A 15,421-nucleotide genomic window follows, 5' to 3' on the forward strand; every position below is an offset into this window, starting at 1 on the left:
TTCTCCATACCTTTAAGAGACAAGCAAGGAAAGGTTCCCCCCCCTCACTTTGAAAGAACAGCCTCAAGGTAGCCATAGTTCACCCACCTGCTGTGCTGAACTAATAAAATGCATGAAAGTGACTCTAAAATGTTGCCTGGGAGATGTGTTCAGCTGCAGTGAAACGCAGGTCGTGCTCTCTAAAGGACAAGAATGAACAAACTGTCAGAATCACTGTTTCCATGACATCACATGCCCTGTTTTCACATTACTGAAATGCTATATATGTGCATTATGGCTATATATAAAACAAAGTCGGGTGCTGCATCTCATTACTCTCCTTTGTTCACCATGTCCTGAATCAGGATATTGCAAGCATGAATTTGCATTGGAAAAGGCTAGAAACTGTATACATTGAGATACTGATGACTCAATTGTATGCATTAAAACGTCATTGGTATTTCAGTGCCATTTTTTGGCTTGAAAGAGACACCTACTTACCAGATTGTTAATTTCAAACAGTCTTTATTAAAGAACACTGGTCTGTTGAAAAAGAATTAATAAGGTTCAACTCCTCAACACAAAAACCCTACAGAGAATACAAAATAAAACATGGCACGATATGGTTTTAACATTGGCTTTTGAAGAGGTCTTGGAGAAACAACTAAACCAGACTGTTTGGCAAAAAAAAAAAAAAAAAAGAGTAACAACCTTTTAAAGGTACAGCTAGACTTTGCCTGAGCCCAAAATGCATTGCAGTACGCATATCTCACCCAAATCCAGAGAAAACCCACTTAAGACTTAATAAATTAACACAAGGCACTTGTACTTGGCGCTGATAGTCTCAATACTGTATATGAGATAAGACAGTGGCTATATTGTGTATATAGGGCACATAGGTAAACAAAAGAAATGGTGCTTAATCCTGTTCATAAAGATCAAGCTACCTGCAAGGTTAAGTCTTAATTCATATCAAATATTAATGTAACTTCTAATCAAGGTCAAGGTTTACATCCTCCTTTCAGAATCTGCAAAATGTTAATTATTTTAGCAAAATAAGAGGATCATACAAAATGCATGTTATTGTTTATTTAGTACTGACCTGAGATAGATATTTCACATAAAAGACATTTACATAATCCACAGGTGTGTTTTTTTTTGTTTAGTTATAGCTGTTCATGAGTCCCTTGCTTGTCCTAAACAGTTAAACTGCCTGCTGCCCTCTTTCCAACAATGACTGTATGATTTTGAGATCCATCTTTTCACACTGAGGACAACTGAGGGGCTAATATTCAACTATTTCAGAAGGATCAAATGCTCACTGATGCTAAAGAAGGAAAAATTATGCATTTGAAGACCAGGGTAAATTGAACTTACTTTGTCTTCTGGGAAACATGTAACTATATATTGTAGTCTCTGAAAAGCAGTACTAAATGAATAAATATGATATTTAGGCAAAATAAGAAAAATGTACACATCTCCATTCAGTTCAAAAGTTTTCACACCCTGGCTCTTAATGCATCGTTTCTCCTACTCGAGCATCAGTGAGCATTTGAACCTTCTGTAATGGTTGAATATTAGCCCCTCAGTTGTCCTCAGTGTGAAAAGATGGATCTCGAAATCATACAGTAATTGTTGGAAAAGGGTTCAAATACACAAAAATGCTGGAAAACCAAAGAATGTGTGTGACCTGAAGAATTTTTCTGAAAAGCAGCAGGCAGTTCACAAACTATTATTTTCTCTTGTGGACTATATGTAAACATCATTTATGTGAAATATCATGCATTTTGTACAATCCCTATTTCTTTGTAAAATAATTAACATTTTGCAGATTCTGAAAGGGGGATGTAAACATTTGATCTCAACTGTAGATCTTTAGAAGCAGGATTGAGCAATTTCCCAACCATAAGTAATTAGAGTAAGGCAACTGAACGGTTAACTCATGGTAATGTATATACATTGTGTAGAAGCATGCCAGTCGGTCAACCTACGATCGAACTAGTTTAATCCCCTGCCCCGTGTCTAGTATGCTGGGAGGGAACCAAGAAAGTTTCAGTCTCCTGACGCAGCGCAAACACACACTACACAACCACAGGAGATTGAGTCCGCAGCACCAGTTCGCCACAGCCACCAATGGGTACGTGGCCTTGGGGAAGTGTGTTTTCCAGTGCTTGGCCACATCGCTTCCGGTGGGCAGGTGGAGAGCGTAGTCGCTCCAGGGTTTGGACACCCCGTAAATCGCAGAGATGACCCGACCTCTTTCTGACCACTGCACGCCGCTGTCAGGATCGCAGTTGTATTTCACCCACTCAGCGGTGAAGTCTCCCAAACGTGGGCCTTCGTGGGCTTCAGCATCCTGGACAGGGCTCATCTTGGCTCCTTGTACTGCCACATACAACTTTTCCACCTTGCGCACCGCCTTCACCCACGGCGCAGAATTCTCAGTGTCCAGAACTAAGATGAGGCGGGAGGAGAAGGTGGTGTTCCGTTCCTTCCACATATCAAGAATCTGCTGCAGACGCAAGCATTCGCCACCTGTGGATAAGAAAATCAATCATTTTTTTAAAGGATTAGTTCACTTATAAAATACAATAATCCTGATCATTTACTCATTCCCATGTCATCCAAGATATTCATGTCTTTCTTTCTTCAGTCGAAAAGAAATTAAGGTTTTTGAGGAAAACATTCCAGGATTTTTCTCCATATAGTGGACTTCAATGGTGGCCATTAGGTTGAAGGCCCAGATTGCAGTTTCAATGCAGCTTCAAATGATTCTGCAAGATCCCAGCTGAGGAATAAGGGTCTTATCTAGCGAAACTATTAGTCATTTTCATTGGTCATTCTGTTCTTCAGAAAAATCCTTCAGGTTAAGGTTTTTGAGGAAAACATTCCAGGATTTTTCTCCATATAGTGGACTTCAATGGTGGCCAATAGGTTGAAGGCCCAGAATGCAGTTTCAATGCAGCCTCAAAGAGCTCTACACAATCCCAGCCAAGGAATAAGGGTCTTATCTAGTGAAATGACTGGTCATTTTCTAAAAAATTAAATTTATATACTTTTTAACCACAAATGCTTGTCTGAAAAAGTCACACACAGTTAGTTCTTCATCTTTGTACTCTGGTTCAAAAATGTAGGTTACAGCGAAAAATTCTAAAAAGACATTTGTGGTTAAAAAGTATATACATTTTTTATTTATTTTAAAAAATGACTGATCATTTTGCTAGATAAGACTTTTATTCCTCGGCTGGGATCGTGTAGAGCCCTTTGAAGCTGCATTGAAACTGCAATTTGGACTTTTCAACCTGTTGGCTCCCACTGAAGTCCACTATATGGATAAAAAACCTGGAAAAACTTTAATCTCTTCTCGACTGAAGAAATAAAGACTTGTTATCTTCTATGACATACGGGTAAGTAAATTATCAGGACATTCTTAGTCTGGAAGTTAACTAATCTTTTAAGAACTTTTCCTGTCCCAAGTGGCCAGAATAAACTGCCAGACCTTTGGTTGTCTGCCAACTCAAGAATGGTTCAAACAACTAGACTATTCAATCATCATTGCACCAGCTTGAATTCACTAAAGAAATTCCCATTCACAAATACAGGAAGCGCTGACAAGATGTGACGGGTTGTTGCTGCAGGGGAAACGGAGAGAGACGGTGCGAGCAACACGGCAAAGGTGTAAAAATCTGACAGTTTGCCATGCTGCGGGAAAGACTGCGAATAGCGTTCGGCAAGTACCTCGCTCAAAAAACTGAATGAGGATTCCTGGCTGTTTCTCACCCACCCCGGTCTGATCAAACAGTATGACAGAGGCTGTGACATCCCATATCGCTCATAAGGATTAATACCTCGCCGAGTTACAGGACGCGCACACAGGCAGAAAGATAAAGCATGGCGGAGCGATGGAGCCAAGATATATCTTTACAGTTCGAAGAGCTTTCATAGCGATAAATTGCTAAAGCCCAGCCAAAATAAAAGCATTCGTGACTTGATCTCTTTTACAAAGACCTGAACAAATATTGATTTTAGCATTTAGGACCTATGATATAAAAAACTCATGTATCATCCATATGAAACCTTCTATACAGTTGAAGTCAAAAGTTTACATACACCTTGCAGACTCTGCAAAATGTTAATTATTTTAGCAAAACAAGAGGGATCATACAAAATGCATGATATTTTTTATTTAGTACTGAACTGAATAAGATATTTCACATAAAAGATGTTTACATATAGTCCACACGAAAAAATAATGCCGTTCAAAAGTTTACATACACTTGATTCGTAATACTGTCTTGTTACCTGAATTATCCACGGCTGTGTTTTTTGTCGAGTCCCTTGTTTGTCCTGAACAGTTAAACTGCCCACTGTTCCTCAGAAAAATCTGTTTTTTTTTTAACCCTTTCCAACAATGACTATATGATTTTGAGATCCACCTTTTCACATTAAGGACAACTGCAGGACGCATATGCAACTATTACAGAAGGTTCAAAAGCTCACTGATGCTCCAGAAGGAAAAACAACGCATTAAGAGCCGGGAGGTGAAAACTTTCTGAATTTGAAGATCTGGGTTTTACTAATTTTCACTATTTTTCTGTTGTTAAGTATCTAAATGAAAAAAAATGTGACATTTAGGCAAAATAAGAAAAATATACACATCTTCATTCTGTTCAAAAGTTTACACCCCTGACTCTTAATTCATTATTTTTCCTTTTAAAGCATCAGTGAGTGTTTAAAACTTCTGTAATAGTCCCTCAGTTGTCCTCAGTGTAAAAAAAGATCATAATCTCAAAATCATACAGTCATTGTTGGAAAAGGGTTCAAATACACAAAAATGCTGAAAAACCATAGAATTTGTGGGACCTGAAAGATTTTTGTGAAGAACAACAGGCAGTTTAACTGTTCAGGACAAACATGCAACTCATGAACAACTATCACTAAACAAAAAAACACAGCTGTGGACAATTCAGGTAACAACACGGTATTAAGAATCAAGTGTATGTAAACTTTTGAACAGGGTAATTTTTATCAATTCAACTATTATTTTCTCTTGTGGACTACATGTAAATGTCTTTTATGTGAAATATCTTATTAAGGTAAGTACTAAAAAAATTAAAATGCATTTTGTAAGATCCCTATTATTTTGCTAAAATAATTAACATTTTGTATATTCTACAAGGTACACATGCTACAATTCATAACCGTCCTGCCCTAACCAATTGCACCTGATTACCTGCCAGAGTCCAGTCTCCGCTGGGAAGTGTGTGGCCACTGTAGTAGAGGATGTAGGTGTCGTGCCGCGGGCCTTCAGCGGTGCAGAGCTCCAGAAAGGAGCGCAGTTTGTTCTGCAGGGTGTCCAGGCTTAGACTGGTGGAATAGTCACATCCGAAGGTCTGGATGAGGTGGTGGGAGAAGAGTCGCTGAACAGCGTTCAAAGTAGCTGTTGAGTGCAACTCCTGGGCTTGCCCCGGGGGCAACAGCAACAGCTGTCCATCCGCACTGCATCCCATCGAGAAAAAGAGGATCAAATAATAAGTGAAATGTGGAAGAGAGGCTGATGCTTCTGAATTGCTAACTGGGTCACCTTGACCGTCTGAGTGTACACGTGTACCAAAAAAGAAGTAGGGACAATGGAGAAAGATCTTGAAAATGTACGGTACAAAGAAAAGGAGAAAAGCCATAGTAAAGACGAAAGTAATTCAGCAGCTCCTCGCAGGGTCAACCTAACCCGTTCTGCCTTTCTAAAAGAGCACAGCAACGTTTCCACTGTAAATAACACCTAGAACAGCACTCGCTAATAATAATTAGGCAATTAACAACCAAGACCATTATGATCCCTTGCTTCCCAAAGATTGATTATAAAACCAAGACCAACTCTTTGCGCTCATGCTTGCTAAAAACCCAAATGGCAAGTCTAAGGCACAGTGACCCATGAAAACTACCCAGGCAGGTGCTGAGCTATTCAAGCGGAAATGACCGCTTTTCTGAGCTCGTTTGTCAGGACTCTTTTCTTTTCCTTCAATCCTGTTTACGTTTCTCTACCACTTTATGCTCAACCCATGCATCTCGTTCCCAAACACAACAACGTTTTAAAAATAATATGAAGGCAAATTTTTAGCTGAAATGACATTTCACGAGTAGTTTACTAGCCACGAGGCATTTACCACAACAGATAAACAAGATTTTAATTAAAAGTGCTAATAAATTGTTCACAGTTTAAACTATTAAAAATCTTTCTGGGGGAACCATCTGAAAATCTGAACGGTGTCCAGAGCTCTTTCCTGCTAAGAATAAAAACAAGCTCTTGCTGTTGAAGGCGAGCCCGTCAACCTGAGCATTTCTCTTTCTCATCTTCCCAAGAGGCTCTCGTCATGGTAAAAACATGATCCGTACCCATCAGATGGAAGATTACACCTTGCTACATTCCCCTCATGCGTCCGCTCCACACAGAATCTTTTTTTCTCCAGGAGTGCAGGAATACTGAGCGTGAAGAGGCTGTGGAGCTGCATCCTAATTGCATCATAATCAGCGACCTGACTGAAGGCCTGCCCTGTACCCCACCCTCACTCTCTCTCAGTATGCATGGCACATGCTGCTCCCAGCGGGACCAGCAATAGACCAAGTTTATTAAAGGCTATGAGTTTATTTAACGCTAGCATGGGTTCATAGAGATCTAATCCGGGGAGGTTTTCCACCCTTGTTTTTCTGGATATTTAGCAAAGGGCTGATTAAGATGCACATTCAAGATGAGCAAGAGTGGGGCAGCAGATTATTTCCCTTGATAATGTAATCATGATTTTTAAGAAGTTGGTTTACCCAAAAATGAAAATCCTGTCATTAATTACTCACCCTCATGTCGTTCCAAACCTGTAAGACCTTCGTTCATCTTCAGAACACAAATGCTGCGTCTCAGTGTCCCTACTTATACTATGCCCTTAAAGTATGGCACTCTTTTGGTGAAAAGAAGTAGCACTCGATCTGCCATTCATGGGTCTTTCATGCCGAAAACTCATATTTTCTGCATTATGATGCATTTATAAGTTAACGACCAAAGAGTTGTTTCATAAAAGTTCACACTACTTTTGCAAATAAAATATCACACAGATAACATTAAATAAATATTTTACCAGGTTAAATGTTGATTATTAGCAACCTTCTAGCTAACCGCCGGTCTCGCACATCCGCCATGCTTGTAGTTTTTTTAATGCATTTTATTTGTGTTTGTAGCTCTGGACCGAATCCTTTGCCAAAGTGCAATGGATTTTGGCCAATATTAGCCAAGTGTGCACGGATCCACACTTCAAAAATCGACCTGAAATAGTAGACCATCCGGGGACTTTTGGCATACTCTTTTCAGCATACTATGCTTTGGGACACACTTATTGTAATTTCACATACTATTTAGGATGGATAGTATGAACATCGGGACGCAGAGAAATTAAGATATTTTTGATGAAATCCGAGAGTTTTCTGACCCTGCATAGACAGCAACACAACTACCACGTTCAAGGCCCAGAAAGGTAGTAAGGACATTGATAAAATAGTCCATGTGACAGTGGTGAGAATACTTTTTGTGCATCAAGAAAACAAAAATAACAACTTTATTCAACAATTTTTCTCTTCCGTGTCAGTCTTTCACATGCAAAAGTATTCTTGTATTTCATCGAAAATATCTTAATTTGTGTTTCAAAGATGAACAAATGTCTGGAACGACATAAGTGAGTAATTAATGAAAGAATTTTCATTTTTTGGGTGAACTATCCCTTTAATCGTCTTCCTGATTTAGCTACACAACCAAAACAAGCTGTTTTAAATCACTCTACCATCATCACAGTGAAATCAAAACCACGGTCAGATTCACATATCAAAAGCTATTCAGTATTCAGCGACTTGACCTGACATTAAGAACAACATTGTGAACTATGATAGGCCAATCAAAATAAAAGACATTTACATACACTGTCAAAGTCTTACAAGTACAGTAGGAAAATGAAATTATGATGTCAGAGAAAGGATGGAAAGAAGTTATGTAAAACTGTTTGTAGTGCAACAAAGTATGACCCAGTTCACACCTAATATTTAGTATATAAAATATGACCCTGAAGCACAAAACCAGTCATAAGGGTCAATTTTTTGAAATTGAGATTTACACATCATCTGAAAGCTGAATAAATAAGCTTTCCATTGAGGAATGGTTTGTTAGAATAGGATAATATTTGGAAATCTGAGAATCTTAGGTTGCAAAAAAATCTAAATATTGAAAAATTGCTTTTAAAGTTGACCAAATGAAGTTCTTAGCAATGCATATTAAGTTTTGATATATTTCTGGTAGGAAATTTACAAAATGTCTTCATGGAACTTTACTTAATATACAAATGATTTTTGGCATAAAAGAAAAATTGATTATTTTGACCTTTACAATGAATTGTTGGCTATTGCTACAAATATACCCACGACTGGTTTTTGTGGTCCAGGGTCACAAATACTTTTGCAGCGGGTGCAGATATTTAGGTTTTATGAACTGCCACAAACAGAAGAAACACATCTATCCACAAGCATAATATTTCGAATTTATTTATTTTCTCTGAAACCGAATTGCACTTGAAGTTCAGTCTTGCATTGCTGCTAATAATATTCCTGTAAGATACATTTTTAGCTTCTGCTAGATGAAAACATGCGCATGTGGACCAATTCTAAGAAATATGATTCATAAGAAAACCAGTTTCTCAGGTAATGATGTTTGTTACATAAAACACCAATTCATAAGAAGCTTATGAAGGTTATTCTTATCATATCCTATCAATCTACTTGTGACCATGTGAACATGCCAGTCAGAAAATGTCTTTGTATGCCATATCCCTGTTGTGTATGTGTATATGCATTTACCTGCTGTAGCAAGTGGGAATTACCACCGCATATCCCACACAGGTGCCTCCCAAGCCATTGCCCAGTTCATGAAAGAGTCCATGAGCCAGAGACTCCAGTGGAAGTACCACTAACAACACACTCATGAAGAGTCCATTAGTGACCTGCGGAGAGGAAACCTCAGTGATCAACAACTCAGAAGTGGATTCAAAGGTAGATCCAAACAAACACACTCTAACTTTAAGGCAGAGTTTAAAAAGACATCTTGATGTATGCACATTATCAAAGAAATCACAATTTGAGCTTCTGTTTCTAGTGTTCTACATCACTATAGCCAAAGGTTTGATTCTCAGGATGCTCACATACAGATAAAATACATCATTTAAATGCAAAGTCATTTTGGATAAAAGACTGCAGAATTAATTGACTATCAGCCACTTTTTTACCATCTGTTTCCCGACTCATTATTTGATCAGTTTGCCAGATGCCACTTGCTAAATTAAACGCGCAATGTGACGACGTCACAGGAATCTAAATTTAATTTCTACATTTTTCTCTTGCATGCTACATATTGTTTCACATACAATTTGTTTATAAATATAGTCCACACTGTGCAGTCTTCAGTGTGTGGTATGCTAGTATTCCTTTTGTTCTCCGACCTGTTCATTTTAATCAAGTGTACTACAGCCTGAATGTGTTTTCATTAGCAAAATCACATTTATTATAAAAAATGAAGGATTGCATTTGCTGTACACGCCGGATAACATTAGCAAAGCTGGAAGAGCTTCTAATGACTCACTGCAGCATTCATATCTTAACATTAAATCTCAAGTGGATTACTAGAAAGGTTAAATTAGGCACTTGTGGCCAAGACCTGATTTATTGAGTTGTCCCCATTTAACATTATGCATCACTGGTGTGGATAAGACATTATGGCATATAGTATTTTTAATGTTAAAAGAACGTCATTTAGGTTATCATTTACTCGTCCTAATGTCATTCTAAACTTGCATGACTTATTTTCTTCTGCAGAATGCAAATGAAGGAAATTTGAAGATTTTGGTAACCAAACAGTTTTGGTTACATTGAGCTTTACCGTATGGGTAAAACCAGTTAAAACATACTTTAAAATATATTTATTTGTGTTACACAGAAGAAATAACATCATACAGGTTTGGAACGACATGAGGGTGAATAAATGATGACAGGATTATCATTTTTGAGTGAACTGCAACTGAAACAGTTACTGGAACACAAAAGAAGATATTTTGAAGTATGTTTCAGGTGTATTTTATTTTTCATACAATGAAAGTCTATAGGGTCCAATTTGTTTCTGCTGCTAAATAAAAAAGAATTATCTCACAATTCTGACTTATCTGACAATTCTGACAAACAGTTGTCTTGCGAGTTATAAAGTCAGAATTGCATGATATAAACTCAATTGCGAGAAATAAAGTCTGAATTGCTAGATAAAAACTCACAATTCTGACTTTTCTTCTCAAAATTGCATAACATAAACTTACAATTGTGAGAAATAAAGTCAGAATTTCAAGATATAAACTCAATTCTGATTTTTTTCTAAAAATTGCATAATACAAATTTACAATTGTGAGAAATAAAGTCAGAATTGAAGAGAAATAAACTCAATTCAGATTTTTTTCTTAGAATTCTGTGATATAAACTCAAAATTGCATGAAATAAAAGTTAAAACTGCAAGATATAAACTCGCAATTGTGAGTTATAAAGTCAGAATTGCATGTTTTAAACATACAATTGTGAGAAATAAAGTCTGAATTGCTAGATAAAAACTCACAATTCAGATTTTTTCCTCAGAATTACACAATATAAACTCAAAATTGCAAGAAATAGTCAAAATTGCAGATATAAACTAAATTCAGATTTTTTTTTCTCAGAATGCTGTGATATAAACTCAAAATTGTGAGAAATAAAGTTAAAATTGCAAGATATAAACTCGCAATTGCGAGTTATAAAGTCAGAATTGCATGTTATAAACATACAATTGTGAGAAATAAAGTCTGATTTGCTAGATAAAAACAATTCAGATTTCTTTCTCAGAATTACACGATGTAAACTCAAAATTGCAAGAAATAAAGTCAAAATTGCAGATATAAACTCTCAATTCAGATTTTTTTTCTCAGAATTCTGTGATATAAACTCAAAGTTGTGAGAAATAGTCAGAATTGCGATATATAAACTCCCAATTCTGACTTGTTTCTCAAAATTACTTATAAACTTACAATTGTGAGAAATAAAGTCAGAAATGCAAGAAAAGTTCGCAATTCTGACTTTCTTTCTTGCAAATGCAAGTTTTTATGTTGCAATTCTGACTTTTTTCTCAGAACTGTGGACATAATCTCACAATTCTGAGAAAAAAAAGTCTGACTTGTGAGTTCAATAAAAAAAAAAATTCTCCTCTCTTCTTGATCCTCCCTTCTAGCCTGTTTTTCCTCTCTTTCTTGATCTTCTCCTTCTAGCCTGCACTCTTCTAACAACGCCTGATATATGGTATTTTTGAGCACTTCCCATGTTGATCTGCCTCCTTAGGATGAATCACTTGTTGTATTCCCAATTGTAAGTCGCTTTGGATAAAAGCGTCGGCTAAATGAATAAATGTAAATGTAAATGTTTATATCTCGCAATTCTAACTTCATTTCTCAAAATTGAGACTTATTTCTTAGAATTGCACATTTAGATCATGCAATTAATTCCTTAAAAAAAGTCAGAATTGTGAAATAAAAAGTCACAATTAGATTTTTTTAATTTTTTATTCAGTAGCAGAAACGGGCTTCAATAAATTTGTCATCAATTGTATGGACCAAAAAAAAATGTTTTAGAAATGTCTTTTGTGTTCTATTGAGGAAAGTCACAGAGGTTTAGAACGACATCAGTAAAGACTAAGTAAATATGCCATCGTTTTCATTTTGATGCCTCTTACCACCTTTGAAAGTGGTTTGAGTGATAAGATCATAATGCATCTCCAGTTGGAAGTTAAAGTATTGTCAGACAGGATTCATGATATCTAGATAAATCAAAATGATTCTATGAGCATTAGTTAACATGCTTTACCTGCCATGAGACGGCCCCTAGTATGATGGTGGACATCAGGCAGAAGAGCACCAGCCGTTCGGAGATGAGACAGAAATGACGCATGCCCCTGGAGGCCATGATCCTGTCCAAATTTAGCGTTTGCGAGCGCTGGGCCGCCCACGCCTTCTGACACTCGCTTAGTTTGGTGTGGAAGCACCACAGTGTGACGAGGAACACCATGTGGCACAGGATCCACAAAAGGCCAAAGACACAGAAGCCAGGGATGACAAGGTACCAGGCCTTTAGGTCACCCAGCTTTAAGGCACAGACCACAAAGAACGCCAGCTCCACGAATGTCAGCGGGAACAGAGAAAATCTCCTCCACAGACGACCAGATGAGAGAAAGTGCTTCCAGCGTTCTGTCGCCGACAAGCTACTAAAGTACACATCCAGAAGAGGCTCGCAGATAAGCCGTCCCAGGTAGCAGCTGAGCGCGAAGGGGTTTGCTTGGATCGCCAAGGCCTGGAAGAAGGTAACGGCGGTGATCACAGCAAAGCAGGCTAGATTAGGAAGAGCCAAGGGCGACTTCATGCGAAGGTCCACAATGAGGGCTGTTAATGATAACGTCAGTGCAATCATGGCCAGCGATTTGTGGAAAACCAAGCTGATGCTTGCAACACCAAATCCTAGGAGCTCTAAAAGCTCAGGTGAGGTGAGAACGACTGGTTTAAACGTAGCACTTCCGCACAGACGTTCTGTTAGGGCCCAGAGCGTCCGAACAGCCACACTAGCGAGCAACAGGTAGTCTGTGACCTGCTCCTTTACATCCTTCTCCAGAGACGGGCTGTTCAGGAAGCACAGGAGTCCCTGCAGGAAGCCGAACCACAAGTGGAAGAGACTTAAACTGGCCGACTCCATTGAAAAGTAGTAGTAGAGGATACAAGCTATGGCCGAAACGAACAAACCCAAGATGAAGATGACCAAAATCATGGGTTCGGCAGTCTGTTCCCATCGTACGTACATTCCCAAGCACACGGCTACCAGCAAATTGAAGCTGGAGAGATACCCCAGACAGCGGAGGGAGGACCACATGTCCACACCCTTGTCGGACTCCTCTTGGCCTGACATTTTTGAGTATGATCACAGAGGATTAGGCCTCAGTCCTCCAAGACTAGGAAAGAGAATGTTGATGCATTCCACTAAAATCAATAATAGAACAAAGAGATGTTAGAACTCTGTAGTCAGTGATGCAATTACAAAAACATCGAAAAAACACAATCATATAATTTATATAGGGCCATTCTACAGTATTAGTTCAAAGTCAGAGTTGGAAACGTCTTAAAAAAAAACTTTTCCCACAAATTTTGTATGTATACAAATTGTACACATTTCTAGTAATTAATTCTCATATTGTATTTACAGAAATTTTGGAATATTTGTCCTCTCCCCGAAACCCTGTAATATATAATTTAATAAAAAGGGTTATACTGACCCTTTTTTAACAATATTTCAAGTGTGATTTATAAGATTTATTGTATTTTCTATGTAATGTTTCTTTGTAAAAAGCAAAAAGTTGATTATACCTTTTTTAAAATTAAGGATTCATTATTATTCAATTCAATATACGTTGAACCAAACACTATCACAACATCTTAGTTGATAATTCAGTATACTTTATTTTTGACAAAACATCCCATGTTTCGGTCGTGACTGCACATTTTTGGTACACATCACATCACATTACAGAATTTTAACTTGCATAACTGTACTAAAATTGTGTTTATTTCCTGCAAATAAAGGATTTGTGATTACATGTTTCGCTCAGGGGTGTTACGGTAGTGTCAATTTTAGCTACTTTTAAACCTAGCTCAAAGGTGCTAATCGGTGTTAGCTAGCACAGATCTGAACAGTTGTACACATATGAAAACTAAATGTTATGGAATAACTCCCAAAAAGGTGTTTAATTATAGAAAAATTGTTTTTCAGACCTTCTACTCACTATGTAGATATAGGAGAGAGTGACATAAATATTTCCTGATCATAAATATAGGGGTGCAGTTCAAATCAGTCAAAGCCAATAGACTAAAAACATACACTGTTTCAGTAGTTTTTTTTTTTACATGAACTTTCATAATTTACAAAGAAAATATAAAATAAATATATATTTTTTTTAACTTCACTTTTTAAAAGAATAAAAAAAAATACTTTTAAAAATAACAAAGGAATACAATGCAAAAATGATTTCTAGATCACTTTCATAAATTGAAATTTAGGGGGTTAGGATTTGCGACAGCCACCTCCTAATCGAAAGTACCCACTAAATGATGATTTTATATTGTGGGTTTCAATAGATAATAGAAGGATCTAAGTAAACATCTAAGATTTTAATACTTAAATGTTTTCAAATGTGTTTTTTGGTTGTGGGACAGCAGTTTGCACCAATTCTGTAAAATGGCCCAGATAGATAGATAGATCACAAGGTTTTGAGTCTAAAGTCCGATTAGTACACAAATGTGCATGTTTCATTTACAGAATCTACATTTATTTATGCAGAAAATATGGCATAGACTAGAATATAGTTTCTATTGAATGTTGATTTTCAAAAACACCCCAAACCTGTGAAATATTCACTGTAACTGTGAATAATACTGTAAAAGTGTGACAACTAGCCCCGGTCTTAGCTTTATATACATGCATGCATGCATACATAAAAAGAGATACGATGATATGTTTTAAGCATATAATGGTTGTGCAAAATTAAACGATCATACGATTTTTGACAACGACGTTACACAACAGATATATGTTGACCGATCCTATTCAACACAACAGGAGTGCCAAAGTTCAGGATTAATAGATGTCAGATGTGAAACTGCCACATAAACAGCATAGCCTAGGCTCAACTTTATCACTGTTAACACACTGAAGGCATTACAATATCGCGATAACATTTCAAAATGTGAGAATTAACGACTGACTTTTGGATTTCAGTTCATCTTCGTTTAAAAATAATACATATAAACGGAATAATTCTTACATTTGTTTATGACAACGAGTTTTTGACTTCCCGATGTCCATGACGCTTCCGGACTCCAAACTACGGCAGCACAGCGAGGTCAAAGGCGAAGCGTAAATTCTGTGTTGACATTACGTTTTTCACTTCCATTGACTCGTATTGTGTTTTCTAGAATTTTAGGCGTTGTCATATAGATAGTTAGTCAGTCGGTTTGTTTGAATGGATATATATATACAGTAGGTTCAGTGCACAAATGTGTTACATTTTGACGTCAACATTTAAAGCCTTTCCGTTTATAACAGCAAATGTTGTATTGCTTTCTAAACTCATACACTAAACTTATAACTTATTACTTCTAGGTTCTGACCCTTAGATGTGAGCTATTATTGAAACATTACTGAAGTGTTTGTATCTGTGGGCTGAATGTTCCTGTGAAGAAAAACATAGCCCTTCATTCAACATTTCTTTATTTATTTTTGCAGTTGGCATAAGAAAACACATAATTCCATGCTT

At 37.1% G+C, this 15,421-nt stretch overlaps 1 protein-coding gene across 1 annotated transcript; it reads right to left on the bottom strand.

The window, feature by feature from the left end:
• Nucleotides 1-513: 513 nt before the first annotated feature.
• On the bottom strand, nucleotides 514-14,979 carry tmem168a (transmembrane protein 168a). The gene is made up of 5 exons (XM_073838139.1): nucleotides 14,930-14,979; nucleotides 11,932-13,091; nucleotides 8,866-9,008; nucleotides 5,213-5,478; nucleotides 514-2,514 (listed from the first exon to the last, which is right to left on the bottom strand). The coding sequence occupies exons 2-5, from the start codon at nucleotides 13,018-13,020 to the stop codon at nucleotides 1,967-1,969; spliced, it is 2,046 nt and encodes a 681-aa protein (XP_073694240.1). The 5' UTR covers nucleotides 13,021-13,091; nucleotides 14,930-14,979; the 3' UTR covers nucleotides 514-1,966.
• Nucleotides 14,980-15,421: the final 442 nt, after the last annotated feature.

Source organism: Garra rufa, chromosome 4 (assembly GCF_049309525.1).
Source record: "Garra rufa chromosome 4, GarRuf1.0, whole genome shotgun sequence".
Taxonomy (NCBI): Eukaryota; Metazoa; Chordata; class Actinopteri; order Cypriniformes; family Cyprinidae; genus Garra; species Garra rufa.

Excerpts from the sequence above, each read along its gene's own strand:
- tmem168a (XM_073838139.1), bottom strand. The coding sequence starts at position 13,020 with ATGTCAGGCCAAGAGGAGTCCGACAAGGGTGTGGACATGTGGTCCTCC. Across the intron at positions 9,009-11,931 it reads TAGGGGCCGTCTCATGGCAG|GTCACTAATGGACTCTTCAT; the intron begins GTAAAGCATGTT and ends TCCTCTCCGCAG. Across the intron at positions 5,479-8,865 it reads ATTCCCACTTGCTACAGCAG|TGCGGATGGACAGCTGTTGC; the intron begins GTAAATGCATAT and ends GATGGGATGCAG.